The following is a 20,854-nucleotide window of genomic DNA, read 5'->3' on the forward strand; positions in this document are numbered from 1 at the left end:
TTAATCAGAGACGTATCTACCCAATACTTATTTGTTACAATTTTTTTTCTTGTTCAAGCATCCGCTCTATATTTCCCATTTGTAAAAGGATATGAAAAATGTCAATTTTTGACTACTTTGATTGAACTAAAGAAATAGCGTCACTTCTGACGTCATATACTACCAGTAAGTGCAGATAAATCAAATAAATAGGTGACAAATAAATTTTATATGAACTCTTTAAAAAATAACATAACATTTCATTGTACCCGAAACGCTTTAAAAAAATGGCGAATTATGGGGGCCAAATTTCACTCATATCATTTAAAGTTCTTTTTATTATTCCTTAATTATTTCCCCTTTTCGTAGGGAATGACCCTCCATTTAACATAACTGAATCTCCTTGGCGCAGGGATGCTTGTGCCAAGATTGGTTGAAACTGGCCCAGTGGTTCTGGAGAAGATGAAAATGCAAAAGTTTATGACAACAACTACAACGCCAACGATAGACAACGGACAAACTCACTTGAACCTTCAAATCAGGTTATCTAAAAATCATTCATTGCTTCAACGTATTTAAATCTTGTAGTTGAAAATAGTTACATTCAACTTAGATGACTTAAAGATTATGTGTTTTTTTTAATGTTAATCGCTGTGCATTTTCTATTAGACAAAATACAAAAAGGGAAAAAAACGAATCTAGATCGTGTATATTATATCTAATGTTGTCTTTGCGCAGTAAAAATTCTACAGTGCTATCTTTTTCATTAAACCAATCTATTGAGCTAAAATTGGTTTCACATCCATCAGCAAGGCTAGGGTCTGCGCCCCTTTCCAGTAGAAGTTGAACGGTTTTGTTTTGTCTCCAATAAAAGGCAATATAGAGAGGACTAATTCCCACTTCACCCTTTGAGTTTATTTTGGCACCCTTTTCCAGTAAAAGTTGCACAATGCGATCGTGTCCATTACAACACGCTCCATGGAGAGGACTAAATCCGTCCTTTATACATAAATCAATGTTTGCTTTATTAGCAATTAAAGTTTTAACAATTCCATAGTGTCCTTCTTGACAAGCGATGTATAGAGGACTGGTTCCGTCATCTAGACACGCGTTTATGTCTGCGCTTTCCTGTAGCAAAATATCCACAATGTTGTAATGTCCTATTGTACATGCTATAAACAAAGGACTTGCTCTCGACGTATTCGTGCACGAATTAATCTCCGATCCTTTACTCAGCAAAATCTTTACAATATCATCATATCCTTTCATGCAAGATATATAGAGAGGACTCGTTCCTGTGTTTGTGCATAAATTGGGGTTCGCTTTATTATCCAGTAACTTCTTTACAACCTTATAATGTCCATTTAAACAAGCTACATGGAGAGGACTGTTTCCATACTTTCCGCATAAATTAGTGTCTGCATTGTATCTCAGTAGGAGATCAATAATTTTATAGTGTTCGTTTTGACAGGCTGCATAAAGAGGACTTGCTCCGTCATTCGTACATAAATTAACATATGCTTCACGTTCTAGTAAAAGTTCAACAATTGAATAATTGTCATTGAAACAAGTTAAAGTGAGAGGACTTATTCCATTTTGATCGCATAAATTAATGTTTGCTCCAAACTCGAGTAAATATTGTACAATTTTTTCATTGTTGTTTTCACAGGCTTTCATAAGAGGACTGATTTTATCTTGAGTACATAAATTAAAGTCTGCCCCTTCACTTAGTAAAAGTTTTACTATGTCTTCATGTTCTTTGTGACAAGCTATAAAGAGAGGACTAAATCCTTCATTTGTGCATAAATTGATTTTTGCTTGATAATTTAACAGAAGTTTTACAGTTCCATAATGTCCGTTTTGACAAGCTATAAGTAGAGGACTGAATCCTTCTTTCTCGACTAAATTCACATTTGCACCTTTATTGCATAGAAGTTCTACAATGCTATTATGCCCATCAAAACAAGCTGCACAGAGAGGGGTTTTTCCTTCTGAATCAGGTAGATTAAGTTCCGCTTTGTAACTCAGTAATGTATTTACAGTGCCGAAATGTCCAAAACTACAAGCTACGTAAAGAGGACTGAGTCCGGTTTTCTCTGATAGGTTAACGTGTGCTCCTTTACTAAGTAAAAGTGTCACAATACTTTCATGTCCATGAAAACAAGCTGCGCAGAGAGGACTGTGTCCTATATCACTACATAAATTAATTTCAATATCATTATCACACAGTAAAAACTCTACAATGCTACAATGTCCCTGCATACAAGCAGAATAAAGAGGACTCAGCCCCTCCTTATCGCACAAATTAACGTGTGCTCCATACCGATGTAGAAGTTTTGCAGTGCTATAATGTCCATTTCTACAAGCTGAAGCAAAAGGACTGATTCCGTGACCTGTGCGCAAGTTAATATCTGCTTCTTTATCCAGTAAAAGTGTAACTGTTCGGTCGCGGCGTGAATCACTTGACATTCCATCATGATAATATTGATTTTCCTCTGTATCGTTTCCAGCTGCTAGCACCAAAGGGGTCCATTTACCTTTACTGTCACTCATTAAATTTAAGTCAAAGCCAATTTCAATTAACTTTTCTAGCAAGATAAAATTATGGAACACGGATGCAATATGGATTGGGGAGAGATGTCCCCATTTCTCCATTATTAGGTTTTGACCTGTTTGATCGTTGTATATAATGTTAAATAAATCAATTGAACCATTGCAACACACCGCCGACAATAATGAATTGCCTTCGATATGTATTTGCATATCTTGTAGATGTTTTAAACAAAATTGTGATAATTCTGTATGACCAAAGGCTATCAAAGCAAAGAGGGGCGATATCTTGAGTTCTCCCTGTACGAAAGAGAGTCTAGTGAGAAGCAATTTCTTTGTTGTTTCATTAAGTTTTTGCTTTTCAGTTTCCATATCTTTTGTTTCCATTAACATTTCGATAGTTTTTGGGCTCTTTTCTAGTGTCTCAATAATTAAACTAATTATTGTATGATTTCTTAAGCATGGATTCAGTATGGCATTCAAAAAGGTTTCTTCCAAGATGTCTGATATAAGTCTCTCTGCAAACCTATCGAAGTATTTGTCATTAAGACAATTAGAAAACTTATTGCTGTCATAATCACATTTGTCTACTTTTACCATTCTTAGACAGGTGGTATCAGCATATTTTATGAAATCTGAGGGATAATCATTAAAAAAATCCTCGGCGGTGATTTTCATTATTAAGTCGTGAACAAATTGATAAGTGTTTTCTTCTTTCTTGACGAAAAGTCCTTCGAGGGAATCAAGGGTCTTACAAATATCATAGGGTGTTTTTTTCTTCATTGTACACCGAAGTACTATATCTTGAAATTTTTTCACAGATATTTCGTCTGCCAGTAAATAATCTACGCGAATGTCATTGTTGAAGAAAGCAAGCAGAACAAGAGCACAGTATTTTAAATTGTCATTGTATTTAAAGTTGTCTAGGAACTCCATATAAACAGCTTTAGGTGTTTGAAAAAAATGTATTCCTTTACTTCGGCATTGCTTGTTGTTGGCATACTGTTTACATAATAACGGAAAACACAGATTGGTTTTTAAAACTTCAACCAAGTCGTCTGCGGAAAATTTATCAAAAATCAAATAACTCTTTACAATTAGCAGCTTTTCTTCCTTTGTTAATTCCAATCGCTCAACACTAATATCAACGATGTTTGATTCATTACCAAAATATCTTTTTACATCATTAGAAAAAATATATTTTCTACAAGACAGGAGTATTTTAACTTCTTTAGGTTTTTTCAAAGAAGACATCAATTTTTCCTCAGACGTAATCCATTCATTATACAATAAATCATCACGGTATTGCGAGCCAATTGGATCATGAAAAACAAATAAAGTTTTGTTCTCTCTAACTTTTTTTGACAAAATGACATTTACAATTTCCTTAACTCTCTTTACTGATTTAACTGCCCAGCCATCCTTTCTACATTGAAGTGCAATGTGTTTTATTATGGCTTTTTTTCCGGATCCCGGGTGACCTGTCACAATAACGAGCCTCTTATTTTCTGTCGCTTTTTCCACCTCTTCACATGCACGGGTTGAAACAAAGAACTTGTCGTCATCCCACCATCCATCAACGATAGATTCGTCAATTTTCTCTGATGAAATAACGATGCATTAATTATTAATGACAAAACTATATATAATTACGAAGTACAACATATGAGTGTAGATTTAAAATTTGATTTGAATTTTTTTTTAATTAAGGCCCATGGAGTTTGAGATAAGAAGTATTTGAATGCTGCTTTATAACAATTGTTTGAACAAAGTATGTGAATCTAGGCTTATTGTTTTTAGATAAATAAGGTGAGTAATAATGTTTTACGTTGTCTTTTATTTTAATAAGGAAGACATGTATATAGAAAACGAGTTCCAAATCTACTTTCATGTCTGGTGAATTAGATACTCGTATATACAGAATAACTACAATTTCTTTAAAATGATTTTTTATTTTTTGAAATAACGTTTAAATAAATATAGATTTATACACCGCAGATATCCTTATTACTTTTTTCATAATGTAGTATTTTTACATGCGTACCTTTAAAAAAAAGACCGGGGGATATGTTACATGTATCATTTGATACCGTCCGTCCGTCTGTCACGTGTTTCTTTCTCACAATTCTCTAACATTTTACACACTAAACTTATCATCTCATAATATTACTCTGAGTGTTGTGTAGGAATATGATTATGGGTGTCATATGATGATAAGTATATTATTTGTGTGGAATAGTTGCATTTAGGGTTTGGATATTTTTTTTTCATCCCGGATGTCAATTAGATGCTAAAAATGACATAATTATTGTTTTAACAAAATATACCTGATTTCATAGCGTTAACATTTTATGCTGTCGCCCAATCAACTCTTCGTAAATTACTGGGGGTTGTGTCGATATGTAAGAAGGTGTCAGATGTCAGGTGCAAAGAAATTAAAAGATTATATCTTTCTTTCTCTCTTACTATTATTCAACTTGACATAGAAATAGGAATCGAAGTTTAGAATCTAACTAAAACTATATTTTTGGCGGAACACAAGCGTAGGAAAATATCCGATGTTTTTGTAATGACGTAGTGATAAAGAACAGTGTTCAAAATCAAAACCCAAAGAAAAAATACAAGACAGGAGGCCAGCAAACCCAGACCTCTAAAAATATTAGAAGTAGGATCAGTTGCCATGGAGGTCCTCTGCTGACCGGTCAAACCCGCCGTGCGCTCTTTGTCGAAATCGGGAAAACGTGAAAATCCGTAGACAATAAGGAGATTAATTATGGTCTAACACTAAATATGACAAACGTCAGACAGCATGCTACCCAATGGAAGATTGTATTTGCTGACAAGGTCGTTGTGTCGACCATTGAACTTACGAAATGATGACTTCAATCGATATTGTTGGTAAATCAGAATTACTGTAGATTTACAGTACCGATCAGACCCAACCTAACACCAGAGTAAACCCCAACTAAATCACGGGTTTACTTTTTGGGTTTACTTTGGGTTTACTCTGGGTTTACTTTTTGAAAATTTGGGTCCGCTCGGGATTTACTTTGTGTTTACTGGGGGTTTATTTTGGGTTTACCTGGATATTGCTTCTGAGGTCAACAGTACGCACTAAAGTGTGAAGCAGACCCGTCTTTTATCTTATCAGTTATCATCCTACTTGCCTGTAATTTCCGCCCCTTGTATTTTCCGAATACACAGTTAGCGTCTGTTTTAAGGGGTATACTTCTAACTGGGTTTACTCTCTGTGTCCACTCTGGGTTTACTTTGGGTTTACTCTGGGTTTACTCTGAATTCACTCTAGTAAACCCAAAGTAAACCCAGAAAGTAAACCCAGGGTTTAGTTGGGGTTTACTTTCTGTTAGGTTGTGTCTGATCGGTACTGTATGAGCTTATCTAGCTTTTTAAAAAACAATAACATTAATGCTGGATTTTTCAACTACTCAGTAATATTTATTAATAATAAGATACTTGGGTTTCAGGGGTCGTATGCATAAATTTCTTAATTTAAAAAGAATATTCTCAACTAAACAATATGCTTAATTTCCATTGCATAACAATTCTAAGCAACATGCTTTGTAATTCTTAGCTAAGCAAATCGCAATCTACTAAGGGGCATGGTCATGATTTTGGTCAATTTTTTTCTGTTTTTATATTTACAATGCTTTATGAATGCATTTTAAATGATCAAATTAAATTTGGGTGCCCGTCGATGAGTTTAAAGCAAGATACAGGGCTCACAATTCTTTGTCATGTAAACAAGGCCCGTGCCCTGTTCTTGTTTTTACATAGGTTCAATATACTAGTTAACAATCTTTTTTAATATTATTTGTCTATATTCGTATTCTTTTTAAGCATAAAAAAACCCAGTTCCTAACGATTAACACATGCTTTTTAGGTCTAAAACTGGAATTTTCACTTCAACATCAAAATGTAAACAAAAGCTTTAATTTGTTTACATAGGGAGGAATTATAAGCTCTGTAACTCGCTTATAACTCAACAAATGACATTCAAATTTTGGTCGCCTATTAAAAATGCCTTACTGAAGCATTATAAACATTAAAATCGAAAAAATAATTTTTGTCCAAAATCGTGACCATGCCCCTTTGAAGGTATATGTGGCGTATTTTGAGTAAAAATTTTTGATATGAGTTTTAGTAAAAATATGCATTATGCTTCTTATAATTAGACGTTTCACAAACTCTAACCCCGTAAAAATATTCTTTCTTTAGTTATTGGTCTCTAAACTTTGTTACACGTCTGATAAATATTATTGTTATACTTTCATGTTAAATACTGAATTCTGATTGGCTAAGACGCAGTTTATAATCCGTTTTGTTATACTTTCATGCTAAATACTGAAATCTGATTGGTTAAGACGCAGTTCATAATCCTTTCTATTACCCTCAGCGTTAGCAACGCACTAAGCAACGGGTAACATTAAAAATTGTTACATTCGCGAAAATTATGCGCGTACGGTTCGCTGTAGAATTCACGTTATTCCTAAATAAAAGCAGTAAAATTTTCTTAAAAATTAAGACATTCAGTATAACAAAATAAATAGTGCCTGTTTTGGAGGATAACAGTTGAAATTGACACCCCGAGAAACCCATTGTCAACCTCCGCTTCGCGTCGGTTGACAATAGTTTTCTCGGGGTGTCAATTTCAACTGTTACCCTCCAAAACAGGCACTATTTATATAATGTAATCGGCCATTTGTAACGCCATGCGCATGAGTGCGGAAAAACCTAGTATTGAAAACACGATGGAAGAACAGTTTGTTTACAAATTAGATTAACGTTTTTCATGTCTTAAATTAGATAATTCTTATATCAGATGATACCCGAAGCATTAGTATTCCCATATTCATTAATGTAGAACGATATAAGTTGCTAATTATGTGTAATAAAGATGAAACATTATTTTAGCATCAACGACACGATAAAATGTGTGAATACCCCCTCTCCTGAGGGATGCATGTACTGAGAGTGTATATTAATTCTTAATTCAAAACATTCTCTAAACGAAAATACATTTGTGATAACTTATAAAGTTAAGACATGGAACAAATGGAGCACGTACGAACCTCACTACCAAAACCCCTACAACTTCATGATAAAAACTTATTAAACTTAAGTTTAATTCGGCTTTATTCCTATCCCATCAATCTACATGGTTTCCGATGAAAATCTTCCCTTTGCTCCTATCCTTGTCAGTCTGTCTCTATTTTCTTTCTTGGCCAAGTCTGTCAAACTTAACGGTATTACGGGTATTACGGATATACCTATCTTTCTCGTCGTCGCCATTGTTGTTGTGATAGACTGAGCGTGGTATCACGTGGTCGATTTAAGGCGGGTTTTATTCAAATGCTGTATTTATTGTGGACGCGAAAATAATTATAAAAATTATTTATTAATTCTATATCTTTTTAACCCGATTGATATAAACTGCGTAATTTATTGTAAAGATGTATTTTTATATACCATATTTAAATAAATCAATCAATCAAATATTTCTTAGCATGAAAAAATACGCCACGTAAACCTTTAAGTATATTGTTGCTATGCCAACAAAGTCATTTTCGCTTTCACTTTCAGGAAAATATTGATTGGTTGTTTCATTTAACTTTCATCTGTCTAATATATGGGAGAAATTATAAAATCTGCGAAACGTGCTTGTCGCAATTTTACAAAGTATTAATTCCCCGGGTTTAATTTGGAATCGACAGTACAGTACCGCTTAACGGTTTGACTGTATACAGTATAATAATCATCATTTTCATCTACAATAATGATTGTTTTAATCTAAAAGCATGATAACCTTTAGACAAAAGAGAGAGAGAGAGAGAGAGAGAGAGAGAGAGAGAGAGAGAGAGTCGATGCTGGGTTCAAATGGTGAATAAAATAAACCTTTTTAAAAAACATTATATTTCCCGCTATTATATTACATCACTTACAGCAAGTTTTGTCTTGTGAAAACACATCATAAATTCTCTTTAAAAAAAGAAAATGATCGAGAATATCACTGCTTTGTTTACTATTTTCCAGTTTACAGCGCCTACTCAACATGTTATTCAACTGGCTCAAGCAGCTTGAACTATTGCCTTGTGGAGGGCGATTAGATTTAAAATATAATATATAAATAACCTTAATGTCAAAATAATTGGGGGGGGGGGGGTTGGGGGTTAATGGGGAAAAAAAAACCACTTGCTATTGATCAAAGAAAAGTTAATTAAAACATAGCTTTCAAATAGTTAAATAAATTCAAAAAATATTTACGATTAAACTTTTTTGTGTTATATTCAGTGTTATACCCTGTGAAATGTTAGTTTTGTTATGATTTATAAAAAATAAAGATTAATTTGCAAAAGGAATATAGGGAATTTACTAGATTGAGAAAGGACTATTATGCACGCACTAAAAAAATGCATGACATAACAATAAAGTGACGTCATTTTATAACGTTTCAAATGACAATAAAAATATTAACTTTCAAGCCATTACGAGAATCACATACATTGTAACACATTTCTAAACTATCTGCACAATAAAGGGGTGCATACAAGGCATTTAAGAGTAAAAACTTTCTAATTTATTTAAAATTAGATGATAGCCCGCGTAAGCGCGGGAATAAACACTTTACATGCTTAATATGTTGAATTATTTTTTGCTATTTCGGGCTTGTTTATCGAAAATGAAAGTAGGTTTTTGATTAATTTCACAACATCAATTCAATTATACCTTACGGACTTCATCACACATGTGTTGAAATGCCACAGGTGTAAGCAAGTACTCTGGTGCAGGCATTTTGTAGTTAATTTGCAAAATGCCTTAATGAGTATATGCTTCAGAGCATGTCTACGAGAAAACCATGCAAATATGGAAAAAAGCTGCGGCAGCAAGTCTCAAGAATGAACAGAATTTTATCATGGATTTAAAGGATACCCATCTAGAGTCAGATATATGATGTTTGTTTTAGCACTGGATGTTTCTATTTATAGTGCATTCTGGTTAATTAGCCTCTTAAATCCAGAAAAGTTAAGAGAAAAATTGTCAAATTCAGTAATTAATTACAAAATGTATAAACAATGTTTGAAAAAATAAGACTATATTCTTAAAGAGGAAGTTCAAACCTTTAATCGTTGCATATTTTTTTTCATATTCCTATTTACACCATGAAGTCCCAAGGGTGTGAATGTTGGCAGGATGCCAAGAAATGATAATTATACATTTTTGTCAATTTTTCAGAAAGAATTTCTCAGAAAATGGCGCATTATTTTTTGAAATTTTGTGTTAATAAGATACCGTTGATGTATTGTTACAAATATATAAAATCCATCTTTGGACTCTCAAGGACTATAAAGTAATAAATTAACAAAAACATCCCATTTTCAAATAAAATAAAAATTTGTTGGTTTTTGTAATTTTATTTTACAAGCGATTGTAATCCACTGAATTCAATATTTGTAATTAAACATGAAAAAACACCTTATTTTGCTTTTAATTAAAAAAATTAGTTGTTATAATTGTTTCTCAAAGAATTCTTATTCATTACATTTGCATTTCATTACTACTGCTAGAATTGTCTTCCTCATTGCGCTCTTCTGTAGAGAAGGTAAACTAGTCAGAATGTTGAAAAAGCTATACAAGTTCAAGTTCAGGCTAAGTATTGAGAAATGCTGTGAGTGTTGTTAATATATGTTATGATATTGAATGATTTTAATTGCACAAAAATTGCCCCATCTTGTTAGTGTTATTCACTATATCACATATTGAAGTTTGATGGAGACTTGTATCTTGTCTATAAACTGCTATTTTCTGTCCCGATATAATTAAGCAGCACATGTGGACGAACTTTAATCAAAATATACAAACTTGTGATAGAAGTGCAATTAAAATAGATGAAGGGGACATTTTCCAAGATAATCTCATTCACAGATTATCATATTTTACTCGAAAAAATCTACAAAAAAGAAAACTGATTTCTTACAAAGATTTAATTTATAATGGGGTATGTTGAAAATGACAGATGTCCTACGGACCCGGTTTGACCTGAGCGTAGCCTGGTCACGCTAAGATTATTCTGTCTATGTTGAAATAATTCGGAATTCACTAGGAATGCCTCGTGCAATTTTTCATCGTTATCATCGGAGTCTGTTGCAATAGACATCACATTTCTATACGTGTACATTTCACTGGCCATCTAAAAACTACCCTTCAGATGTTAAGGTTAGACTTCATGGAATCTTGAAATGACGGGGAGGGGGCCAGGGTTTTTTACGTTCTTGAGAATGTAACACAGTAAGTACATATAAAATAAATAAAGAGCTCTACTCCCTACCTCTCTATTAGCAGTTTATATCCACTTGGAAAAAATTAAAGTTTGTACCTTTTCTTAAAATTAAAATAAAGTTGTAAAGGACAAAATGAGGTGTTAGGTTACCCTTTCCCCCGGGGATCTCAACCTGCAAAAACCGCATATAAATATAAACATAAACTTAAACTACCGGTATAAAAAAAAGTTATCCCAAATATTAATATAAACATTATAACTTGTTTTTATGGGATTGTTATTTGGGATGTTATTTAATTATAACCCATCATAAGAAGACCTGGTCCCAGAGTTCTGAAGCAGTCTAATAAAAAAGTCAAAATTTTTTCACTCTCTTATTGTCTTGTGATTAAAAAAAAATGAAAAAATGAAATGCTAATAAAATGTGTCTCTATATTATATTACACGGATATTTACAAATTTTAAGCATAATTTATGATGTATCATATTTTTTATCAACATTTTTTTCAGGCTTGATATCGGGTCCCTCTACCCCTCAATCAATAAAAGTCCAATCCTTTATACTGTCGGACAAAAAAAATTTACCAAATCTACCTTATTCTACGATCATTTAATGTGATGGACATTCGTTGGCAAATGGTTCCACACCACTTGCACATTTTAAAAAATCGTCTGTTAAATTCAACAAAGATATGTTTAATCATTTTTTTTCATGGAGGTGATCCTTTTGTTTTTGTTTGTTTGCTTGTTTTGGTTTTTTTTGTTTGGTTTTGGGGGGGGGGGTTGGGGGGGGGGGGGGCTTTGAAATTTGGTCCTACTTCCTGAATTAAAAGATCAACAGTTCAAGTATAAAAAAAACGAAAAGATGAATACATTATACATGTATCACTCTGTATATCGAACAAGTTTAGATTTTTTAAAAAGCTTACCGTCTTTAGAGCAAACTCTTAACAGCAATAAGATATCATAGACAATTTTTTTATTTTTTATATAAATGTCGCCTTCTTCTCCATGCAATAGCGTGCCGAACTTTTTTTTTAAATATGTGCCTTTTAAGCTTGCGTGCTTAAAATTGAAAATTATTTACGGCGTGTTATTTATTTGAAATCGACTGTAGAGTTCAAATAAGAGATCTTAGGAAGGGTTGAATTAGTGTAGTAAAATCAAAGTTAATACAATTGCATTCAGTATCATTCAGTTTTACTGATATTAGTTTCACCGTATCTAATATACAAACTTTTTGTCTGATATTAGCCATACCGTATGAAATTTCATTGGTATTTGTATAATCAGAACAAAAAGAAAAGAACAAATCATTTCAATATATGTTACAGAATATTGATTTTAACTAGTTAACAGAAAAATGAAAACCTAAATTTCATTAAGAGCCATTTTTATTGTTCTTTCGTTTTCTTACTTTTTAAGATTTGAAATCTACAAAATTTGTTAAGTCGTTCGTTAAAAAGGATCATAAGAAAATTATCTCCCTTGTGCCGAACAGTATATCAACCAATGAAATAAATGTAACTTTTCACATCATACATTTCTACCAATCACAAAGGAGAGGAAGCGCACAGTCCGGAGACTGTAAATTATTTCAACTCTTTATACAGTCTTCCAAGTGTAACGGGATAGGAGAAATAATGACGGACCAGACCGGGATTCGAACCCGGGCCCCCTGAATCTCTAGTCAGGTGCTCTACCAACTGATCTGGCGCCGGTATTCGAACCGAAATAATGACGGACCAGACTGGGATTCGAATACCGGCACGTTGAATATTGAGACCAAAGGTGTTGAATAAAGACCCTAATCCGTTGAAAATTGACCGGCATCGTGGAATATTGATCATGAAACCGGTTCAAAATTCAACAGCAAAGAAGCACAAATTAACGAATCAATATTATAACTTGAGTTTATTTAATTAAAAATTATCAGTTTTTATATATTTATTCTTTAAATTTACATGTTCACATGTTTCAACGGGGGTGGGGGATTAAAATAAGACTTATTTTTTGAATTTACATAGTATCCCTTTAAATATGTACATGTAATAACTATTTTATTCATAATAAACTTTTCGCGTATAATTGTTGTTTTGTGTGATATCTATATATTTTTAAAGAAATATATGTTTTTAATAATATTTGTATACATGGTTACACGTTAAATTATTCAATTCAGTAAAACTCTTCTTTTTTTAATTTGCTGGAGAAGTGTACAAATATAAATAATTTAAAAAAATTACAATACGTCATATTATTTGATTTTGGTTTTACGTTCACCCAGTAAATTGAAACTTTGATATTGTTTATTGTAAATTTTCTGAGTGGGTGTAAATAAAAAAAAATTACAGTATGTCATATTGAGATTTTTGTGTTTGCACCCACTCAGTTTGTTAAAACTGTGACTATCTGAATTTTGTATTCACACCCATCCAGCCAATAACAATTTACAAAATGATGAAATGCTAACATGGTTGTACTCTTTCATGAACGATGCCGTAGTAACTATATCTTGAAAGCCGATTTTTGGTAGGTTTTTTGTTCCGTTAGAATAACTTATGATGTAACTAAATATCATCAAATCGCTAATTTTTCTTGGCATTACCAATTCTGCTTCATGATCGAATCTGTAGCAAGTTAGCAACCTAATATTTGTACAGGATGACAATATTATTTTGCTTTAATGTTTCTAAATTGCTTTGATCACAAAAATTTATCATAAATTTACTAACAGTAATTGTTTTTGTCAATAAATTGGTAAATTGCATGTTTTGAATAGAAATAAGTAGGAGAAGATCATACAGCTGCGTTTGAGTAGATGATTGGCCTTCCTATCACAGCCATCTACATTATTAATTTAATTTAAACGTGTTAAATGTGTATATTATGTGTATATAAGACATGAGGTACTTGAATATTAAATAATTATCTGAATATTTATCATATATGATTGTATGACATATTGTTGGTAGACATGTTCACTCACACCTATATTAACAAACATATCACACAAAAATTTAATTAGTTTATGGCTATCCCTTCGAGATTCCAAGGTTTCCAAATTAAGCTCACTATATAAAATTAGTTTAGAAGAATTAACTCTGATCCCTGTCATTGTCCTGGTTGCTTCAATTTGTACATGTTTAAGCAATTAAGCGGATTTGTCCTTGATCCAGCTGCTCCAAACAACATATCTATCAGTTGTATACTTTTCGCATACCTTTTCATGTATATGCCATTAATATAATTAGATCAACCATCTTCCGACTGTATATTTAGATACAAACCTACTTTTTTTTTTAAAAATTAATACCATTTTTGCTGTAGAGGGTATATGTTTTTAATTTCGAGAAAATATATTACGCCAGTTGCATGTGTTTCTAATTTACAGGTAAATGATAGAAATGAAAACTCAAAAAATAGAAATAAATTGCATTTTTAAGAAGAACTATGACTCTATATGCAGAAAATTGGATGGTGCTTCAATAAAGTTAATCATACAAGTTTATGAAAAATTATTTTTAAGTCGTAAAAAATTAAAAACATGTGTAAATATGTATATGCTGTATATATACGTATAAAAAACCAGTATATATGAAAAAGGATAAAAATATGACAACCATTCATTTATTACTTTGTCAGTGAAATATTCTGACTTCTTCAAATTAAGCATAGGTATCTGACAGTATATCCTTTTGTCTTGATTTAAATATATATACCCTTTACCCAATAAAGCAGTATAGAGGTTATATATTTTCAATTATTAGAAAAATGTACAACGCCTGGTGCCTGTCGAATAGAGGTCGAATTGTCTTAAAAGTGACGATAACGGGCAAGATGTTTGTTAGATATATTTATTAGAGATTGTGACAAGTTTAAACTTTAAATTCTGTCACATGAGGGAATGAAAACCATGTCACCTATGTAAAAAAGTATTCTAGCCCTACTCGCCAGCTCCATTCCGAAGCAAACGATCATCTTCTTAGCTTTATTTACATAGTATTGTAATGATAAATGGATATCATATTTTCAATCTAAAAACTAAATGATTAATTGGACATATCAGCCTAAAAGAAATTAGCCACGTCCGCATATGTATGTACATTTTAATATGTGCCTATGTGCATTTAAACCGTCTAGAGTAAGTTCCAGTTCAGATCAAAACACTGAGGTTTGGGTCAATTCTCAACCGGATCAATTTTCAACGGGTCGAAGTCATCAAAGTTTAGAAAAATCTTTCTCATACCGTTGAAAAATGACCCCGGGTATAAATTTCACGATTTTGGTCTCAATTTTCAACATTGAAAAATGACCCCCCGAGTCAATATTCAACGTTGAAAAATGACCCCCGGGTCAATTTTCCACCCGAGTCAATTTTCCACCCGGGTCAATATTCTTTGTTACACCGTGCCAAACCCCTGGAACTGACAGGTGAACTCCTGCCAGGGGAAGAGCCTGGGGTGATCTTCGGGGACGAAGATCATTTAAGGGGGAGGAATGTGACGGTCAGACCGGTTCGAATACCGGCGCCAGATAGCTCAGTTGGTAGAGCACCTGACTAGAGATTCAGGGGGCCCGGGTTCGAATCCCGGCCTGGTCATTATTTCTCCCATCACGTTACACAGGGAAACGGTAATTAGCAGAGAGAAAGAGAGAGAGAGAGAGAGAGAGAGAGAGAGAGATTCATATTTATATGGATTCCAATAAAAATCATACAAACTTCATTCATGATTATTTTGTTTTTTTATTTTCAAGCTTTATAACATTTCACTTTAATAAGAGTTTTAAAACAGAAATGTTTAAAATTTGACATATAAGGGGTTATCTGGAAGCAGATTGATATTTTAAAAATAGAGTTTTATACTTTGAGGTCTATTATTGTTAAATACTGTGCCAATTATTAGTAACAAATGAATGCAGCAAAAATATCCTACACTTATTTGGTGTAGACATCTTCCTTAAAGGGACTTGGACACTATTTGACTTAAAATTTCAAATTTTATTTTTCCATTTTCAATGTTTATATTGATAAATATAGAAGTTCATAATTCTATGTCAACATCTGAAAGTGAAATATCAAGTTATAAGCAAGATACAGAGTTCATAATTCTTTGTTTTGTAAACAAAGCTCGAATATTGCCATTCTTTACATATCTGTTGTGTTGGTGTAAGTTTCAATCAAATGTATCTTTCTTATGTTGATAGTATTTATGAAGATATTGAATTTGTTTAAATTGTTTTTACATGTCATTTTGTCTAAGAATGGTAATTCTCTACATTACATTTTTGTAAACAACTATAAGACTCGAGCTTTGTTTACATAACAATCAATTCTTACCTCTGTATCTCGCTTGTAGCTCGACTTTAACATTCAATATTTTGGTCAATCATTTAAAATTCACAAGTAAACCATTTTATACATAAAAAATAAAAAAATAAAAATTAATCTCAAAGCGTGTCCAAGTCCCTTTAAGGCATTGTGCAAATAAACTACAAAATGCCTGCACCAGAGTATTGCTTACACCTTTGGTATTTTAACGCATGTGAGTTGATGTCCATAAGGTATAACTGAATTTCAACTGATAAGTTATTTTTTTGAAATTAATCAAAAAACCTACTTTCATTTTCGATAAACAAGCCCGAAATAGTAAAAATGAGATTAAGGTGGTGGACACGCTTTGGGGGACCCTAGTCGGGGATAGTCTCGATCAAAAATATAATTGCAATGAAATAATAATGAATGATTACGTATAGAGTGAATTTATTTACTGTGAGCCTATTTAGAAAATATATAAAAGATAAGATTTGTCAAATGTAAAATAAATAGAATAAAGTAAGTTCTTTAGTGGGCGATTTTAGTTTTGATACTCATTTGCTTGCGAAGCACGACCTCTAGTGGGAGAAGGGGATAAAACTTTCCAGAACAGGGTAACCAAGAACTCAAGTTGACTAATTAACAAAAAGTGTAGGGCGCCAGCAAAGTGGGGTTAAATCATAATTGGGGCAATTATAGATATCCCAAACAAAGAAGGATCCTCATTGAGGTAGGAATAAAACACATAGACCAAACTCTATGTATGAATGACATACAAAGGGAAATTACTAGCAGTTAAATCAGTCATCTACAGATAAAACCGTGTAGCAAAACACAATTAAGGAAGAAAAAACATTTGGCACTCTGCAATTAAACACAGTTCGCATGGGCGAAAGTCCACCGCTCTTACGAATTTGATGCGTGAATCAATGTTAAACAAATTACATATTCGGAATTGATCAAACGTTTCTATTAAATATTTAAATGAAATAATATCGAAAATCAAAAAATTTAAAAAGTTGGGTTTTTTGTTACCATCCGCTGACGACCGGAAGTGACCACCTACGTTCAAATATTAATCAGGAACTGCACGTAAAGAATATATCACATCACTGAGAATTTGAAGGTATAGGACACCTTCATGTTGTGACGAATTGTTTATCGAAATAAACAATAAAATGAAGTGGAATTATATGAATAGTTTCTTTCCTAATTGTTTCGCCTTACAGCGTAGCGCAATGGGTTAGAGGGTTTGATGCAATTTTTAAAGTCATGAGTTCGAATCCCGCTGGGGGTTTTACATTTTTTACCCCTCTCCAAATATTTTAAAAAGCTATTTTTTGGTTAAAAATTGTAAAATTTTAAATCGGTAAAAGTATTCTAAGTAAAATGTACTTTAATCCGCAGTAGTATTGACAGATGTCCCATACCACCTTAATAATAGTAGAAGAAAAGAAGAAAGCAATAAAAATAACACCTTCCGTTGGAAACGGGAAACCTTAACAAGGGTGCAGCGAAAATATTCAACGATTATTTGAAAAGTCAGAATGAGATTTTGAAGAAATTCTTCTTGGGAAATAAATGTCTCGCTTAAGAGTCATTGGAAAAACAAAACACTTAATTTCAGGTTTCTTACTGATTGACAACAGAACTATATTGGTTGCCTCGCTGTTTATGAGACTGATCAACCCGATATATTTCTGTTGTCAGTCAGTAACAAACCTAATAAATAATAATAATAATATGCAGTATTATTTTAGAATGTTGATAACCCTGTTTCAATGGCTGGTTAAAAAAGCCACTCAGGATTTTCAACTTTCAAAGTCAGGAATTGTAGCGGGTTAATCAAACTGAAATTGCCATTTCATTGCAGGGACATACACTTTTGCAATAAGCTGATACATGCGCCTAATTTTCCCTTGGTCTTAACGTCGACATATGACGTATAGAGTCACCATTACAGTAATCATTACCTAACGAAAATTATGTCCTTGGAGCTATATTTTTCGGGGAATAAACCATAGATTTCTCATAGTTAACTTTGTAGTTAAGAGAGGCTTGTAATTTTGTCATTCGACATTGAAAATCAGTCACTATTAGACTAATCATCACTTTAGGACAGCGCACCTAATTTGCTCTGCGCAGCTATATCGTGCACCTAAAAGGGGTGATTACGAACACCGAATTTTTAAAATATTACGTCACAATCACTAAAACGCGATGAAAAATCAAACACGCAATATATAGCTGTTCAATGTCATCATTACACACTTTAATACTGCAAGTTGTAGGCGACCTTGCCATTACTTATTATGCTAAAATTCGCTAATCAACATAATTCAACATGACCATTTGTTAAGGAATATCAAAGTTCCTGTAGTAAGTTTTATGTTAGCTCGCGATATTTATAAACATCTACATAGATTATTTTATAGAGTTTGAGCCAGTGAACAAATCATTTTCATTCCGATCTGCAACAATGCTCTCATCGAAAAAACATAGTAACTAAAGTTTTGAAGTATTTTATGTCCAAAAAATGTACAGCAAACTCTAACAGTTCTTTGCTTTTAAAATCAGCTTCGAAATGATGTACAGAGCCTTTTCCTTAGAGTTTGCGCAGTACTTGTCATGAACAATTGAAGAAAAATAACGTCGTATTGCACCTTGTCATGTGCCCCCGTATAAACACATTTATGGACAGTCATTTTTTACATGACATGAAGTCAAAATCATCATATAAGTATAATATATCAATTTGGATAAAAAATCTATTGCAGAATTTTAATTAAGTTATATTTTCTCTAACAAGAACAATTTTCCCCAATATGTTCAATTGAAAACGAAAACTAATACCGACAATTTTTGTAATGGTCCCTACTAAAAATCTAATTCGATTGTCATGTTATTTTTTGATTAATTTTGATATATCATCAGTAACTCTTACACATATAAAGTTTTCATTAAGTGTGCTGGTCCAGTGAACTGGTGCAATACGGTATATACCCTAAGAATCCATATCAGCCGTAGAGAATGGTACGGGAATTTTATATATATATATATATATATATATATATATATATATATATATATATATATATATATATATATATATATATATATATATATATATATATATATATATATATATATATTTGTTATATTCAATAGTATTTTCTCACTATGTAACTCTATATAGACGAATAGTCAATAATTGCACTATTAGCTCGTCCGAAAATTATTGACCGGTCAATATTTTTTTGATATTGACCGGCTAGGAATAATATCTAGAGAACATTTCCTCTATTTAAAATAATCGCCTCTGATTTGTTGATTCGTAAACGATGACGCGAATAACTCTTCGCGACTCCAGAACAAGGTGACGTCATAATAGACAGTCAGTCAAGGCAAGTAAACAACGGACGCGCAATGCGATGGTTTGCTATAATAACGAATATAAGGATTTGCGAATTACTGTGAAGAAAAATCAGGTATGTTAATTCTTACGGTCGGCGGAATATCACCAGTGGCCGTTTAATGCTGAGGATATTTTGGAAATGAACAAAATTGAATTCGTGAATTCTTTATTGAGCTGAGAAAATTACGGCGATCTGTTTTCAATTAATTTCTTAAATGTTGGTTTGTTTCTTCATATAACAAAACAAATGTTGACTGTGTTTTCGGGCAACATTGATTATATTAGCCCCCTTGGGACGAAAATATTTTTTTTCGTCCATCTGGGGCTAATAAAATCAATGTTGCCCTTAACCCCAGTCAGTATTTGTATAATATATATATATATATATATATATATATATATATATATATATATATATATATATATATATATATATATATATATATATATATATATATACTGATCAGACCCAACCTAACATCAGAGTACGAGATATGATAGACAGCCACATTGTCTTCGTATTTTTTGATTGACCCTCGTAAACCCCAACTAAACCCTGGGTTTACTCTTTGGGTTAACTTGGGGTTTACTTTTTGAAAATTTGGGTCCACTCGGGGTTTACTTTGGGTTTTCTTTGTGTTTTACATTGAAATTGCTTTTGAGGTCAACTGTATGCACTGAAGTGTAAAGCAGACTAGTATTTCGTCCCTCTGGGGCTAATATAATCAATGTTGCCCTCAACCCCAGTCAATATTTGTATAATATATATATATATATATATATATATATATATATATATATATATATATATATATATATATATATATATATATATATATATATATATATATATACTGATCAGACCCAACCTAACATCAGAGTAAACCCCAACTAAACCCTGGGTTTACTCTTTGGGTTAACTTGGGGTTTACTTTTTGAAAATTTGGGTCAACTTGGGGTTTACTTTGGGTTTTCTTTGTGTTTTACATTGAAATTGCTTTTGAGGTCAACTGTATGCACTGAAGTGTGAAGCAGACTTGTATTTTATCTCACCATCTTACTGCCTGTAATTCCTACCCTTTGTATATTCCGAATACATAGTTAGCGTCTGCTTTCAGAGGTATACGTCTGACTGGGTTTACTCTCTATGTCCATTCTGGGTTTACTTTGGGTTTACTCTGGGTCCACTCTAGTAAACCCAAAGTAAACCCAGAAAGTAAACCCAGGGTATAGTTGGGGTTTATTTTCTGATAGGTTGGGTCTGATCGGTACTATATATATATATATATATATATAT

The 20,854-nt window shown here is 32.5% G+C and overlaps 1 protein-coding gene across 1 annotated transcript in view; it reads right to left on the reverse strand.

Moving 5' to 3' along the window:
* Positions 1-1,501: 1,501 nt before the first annotated feature.
* Positions 1,502-20,854, reverse strand: part of LOC128185462 (uncharacterized) — a 38,020-nt gene continuing 18,667 nt past the window's right edge. The window contains exons 7-8 of the mRNA XM_052855053.1: positions 2,303-4,130; positions 1,502-1,508 (exon numbers count right to left, since the gene is read on the reverse strand). Of these exons, the coding sequence (XP_052711013.1) occupies positions 1,502-1,508; positions 2,303-4,130 (1,835 nt within the window). The remainder of the gene's footprint in view (positions 1,509-2,302; positions 4,131-20,854) is intronic.

The sequence above is a fragment of the Crassostrea angulata genome, chromosome 5 (assembly GCF_025612915.1).
Source record: "Crassostrea angulata isolate pt1a10 chromosome 5, ASM2561291v2, whole genome shotgun sequence".
Lineage (NCBI taxonomy): Eukaryota > Metazoa > Mollusca > Bivalvia > Ostreida > Ostreidae > Magallana > Magallana angulata.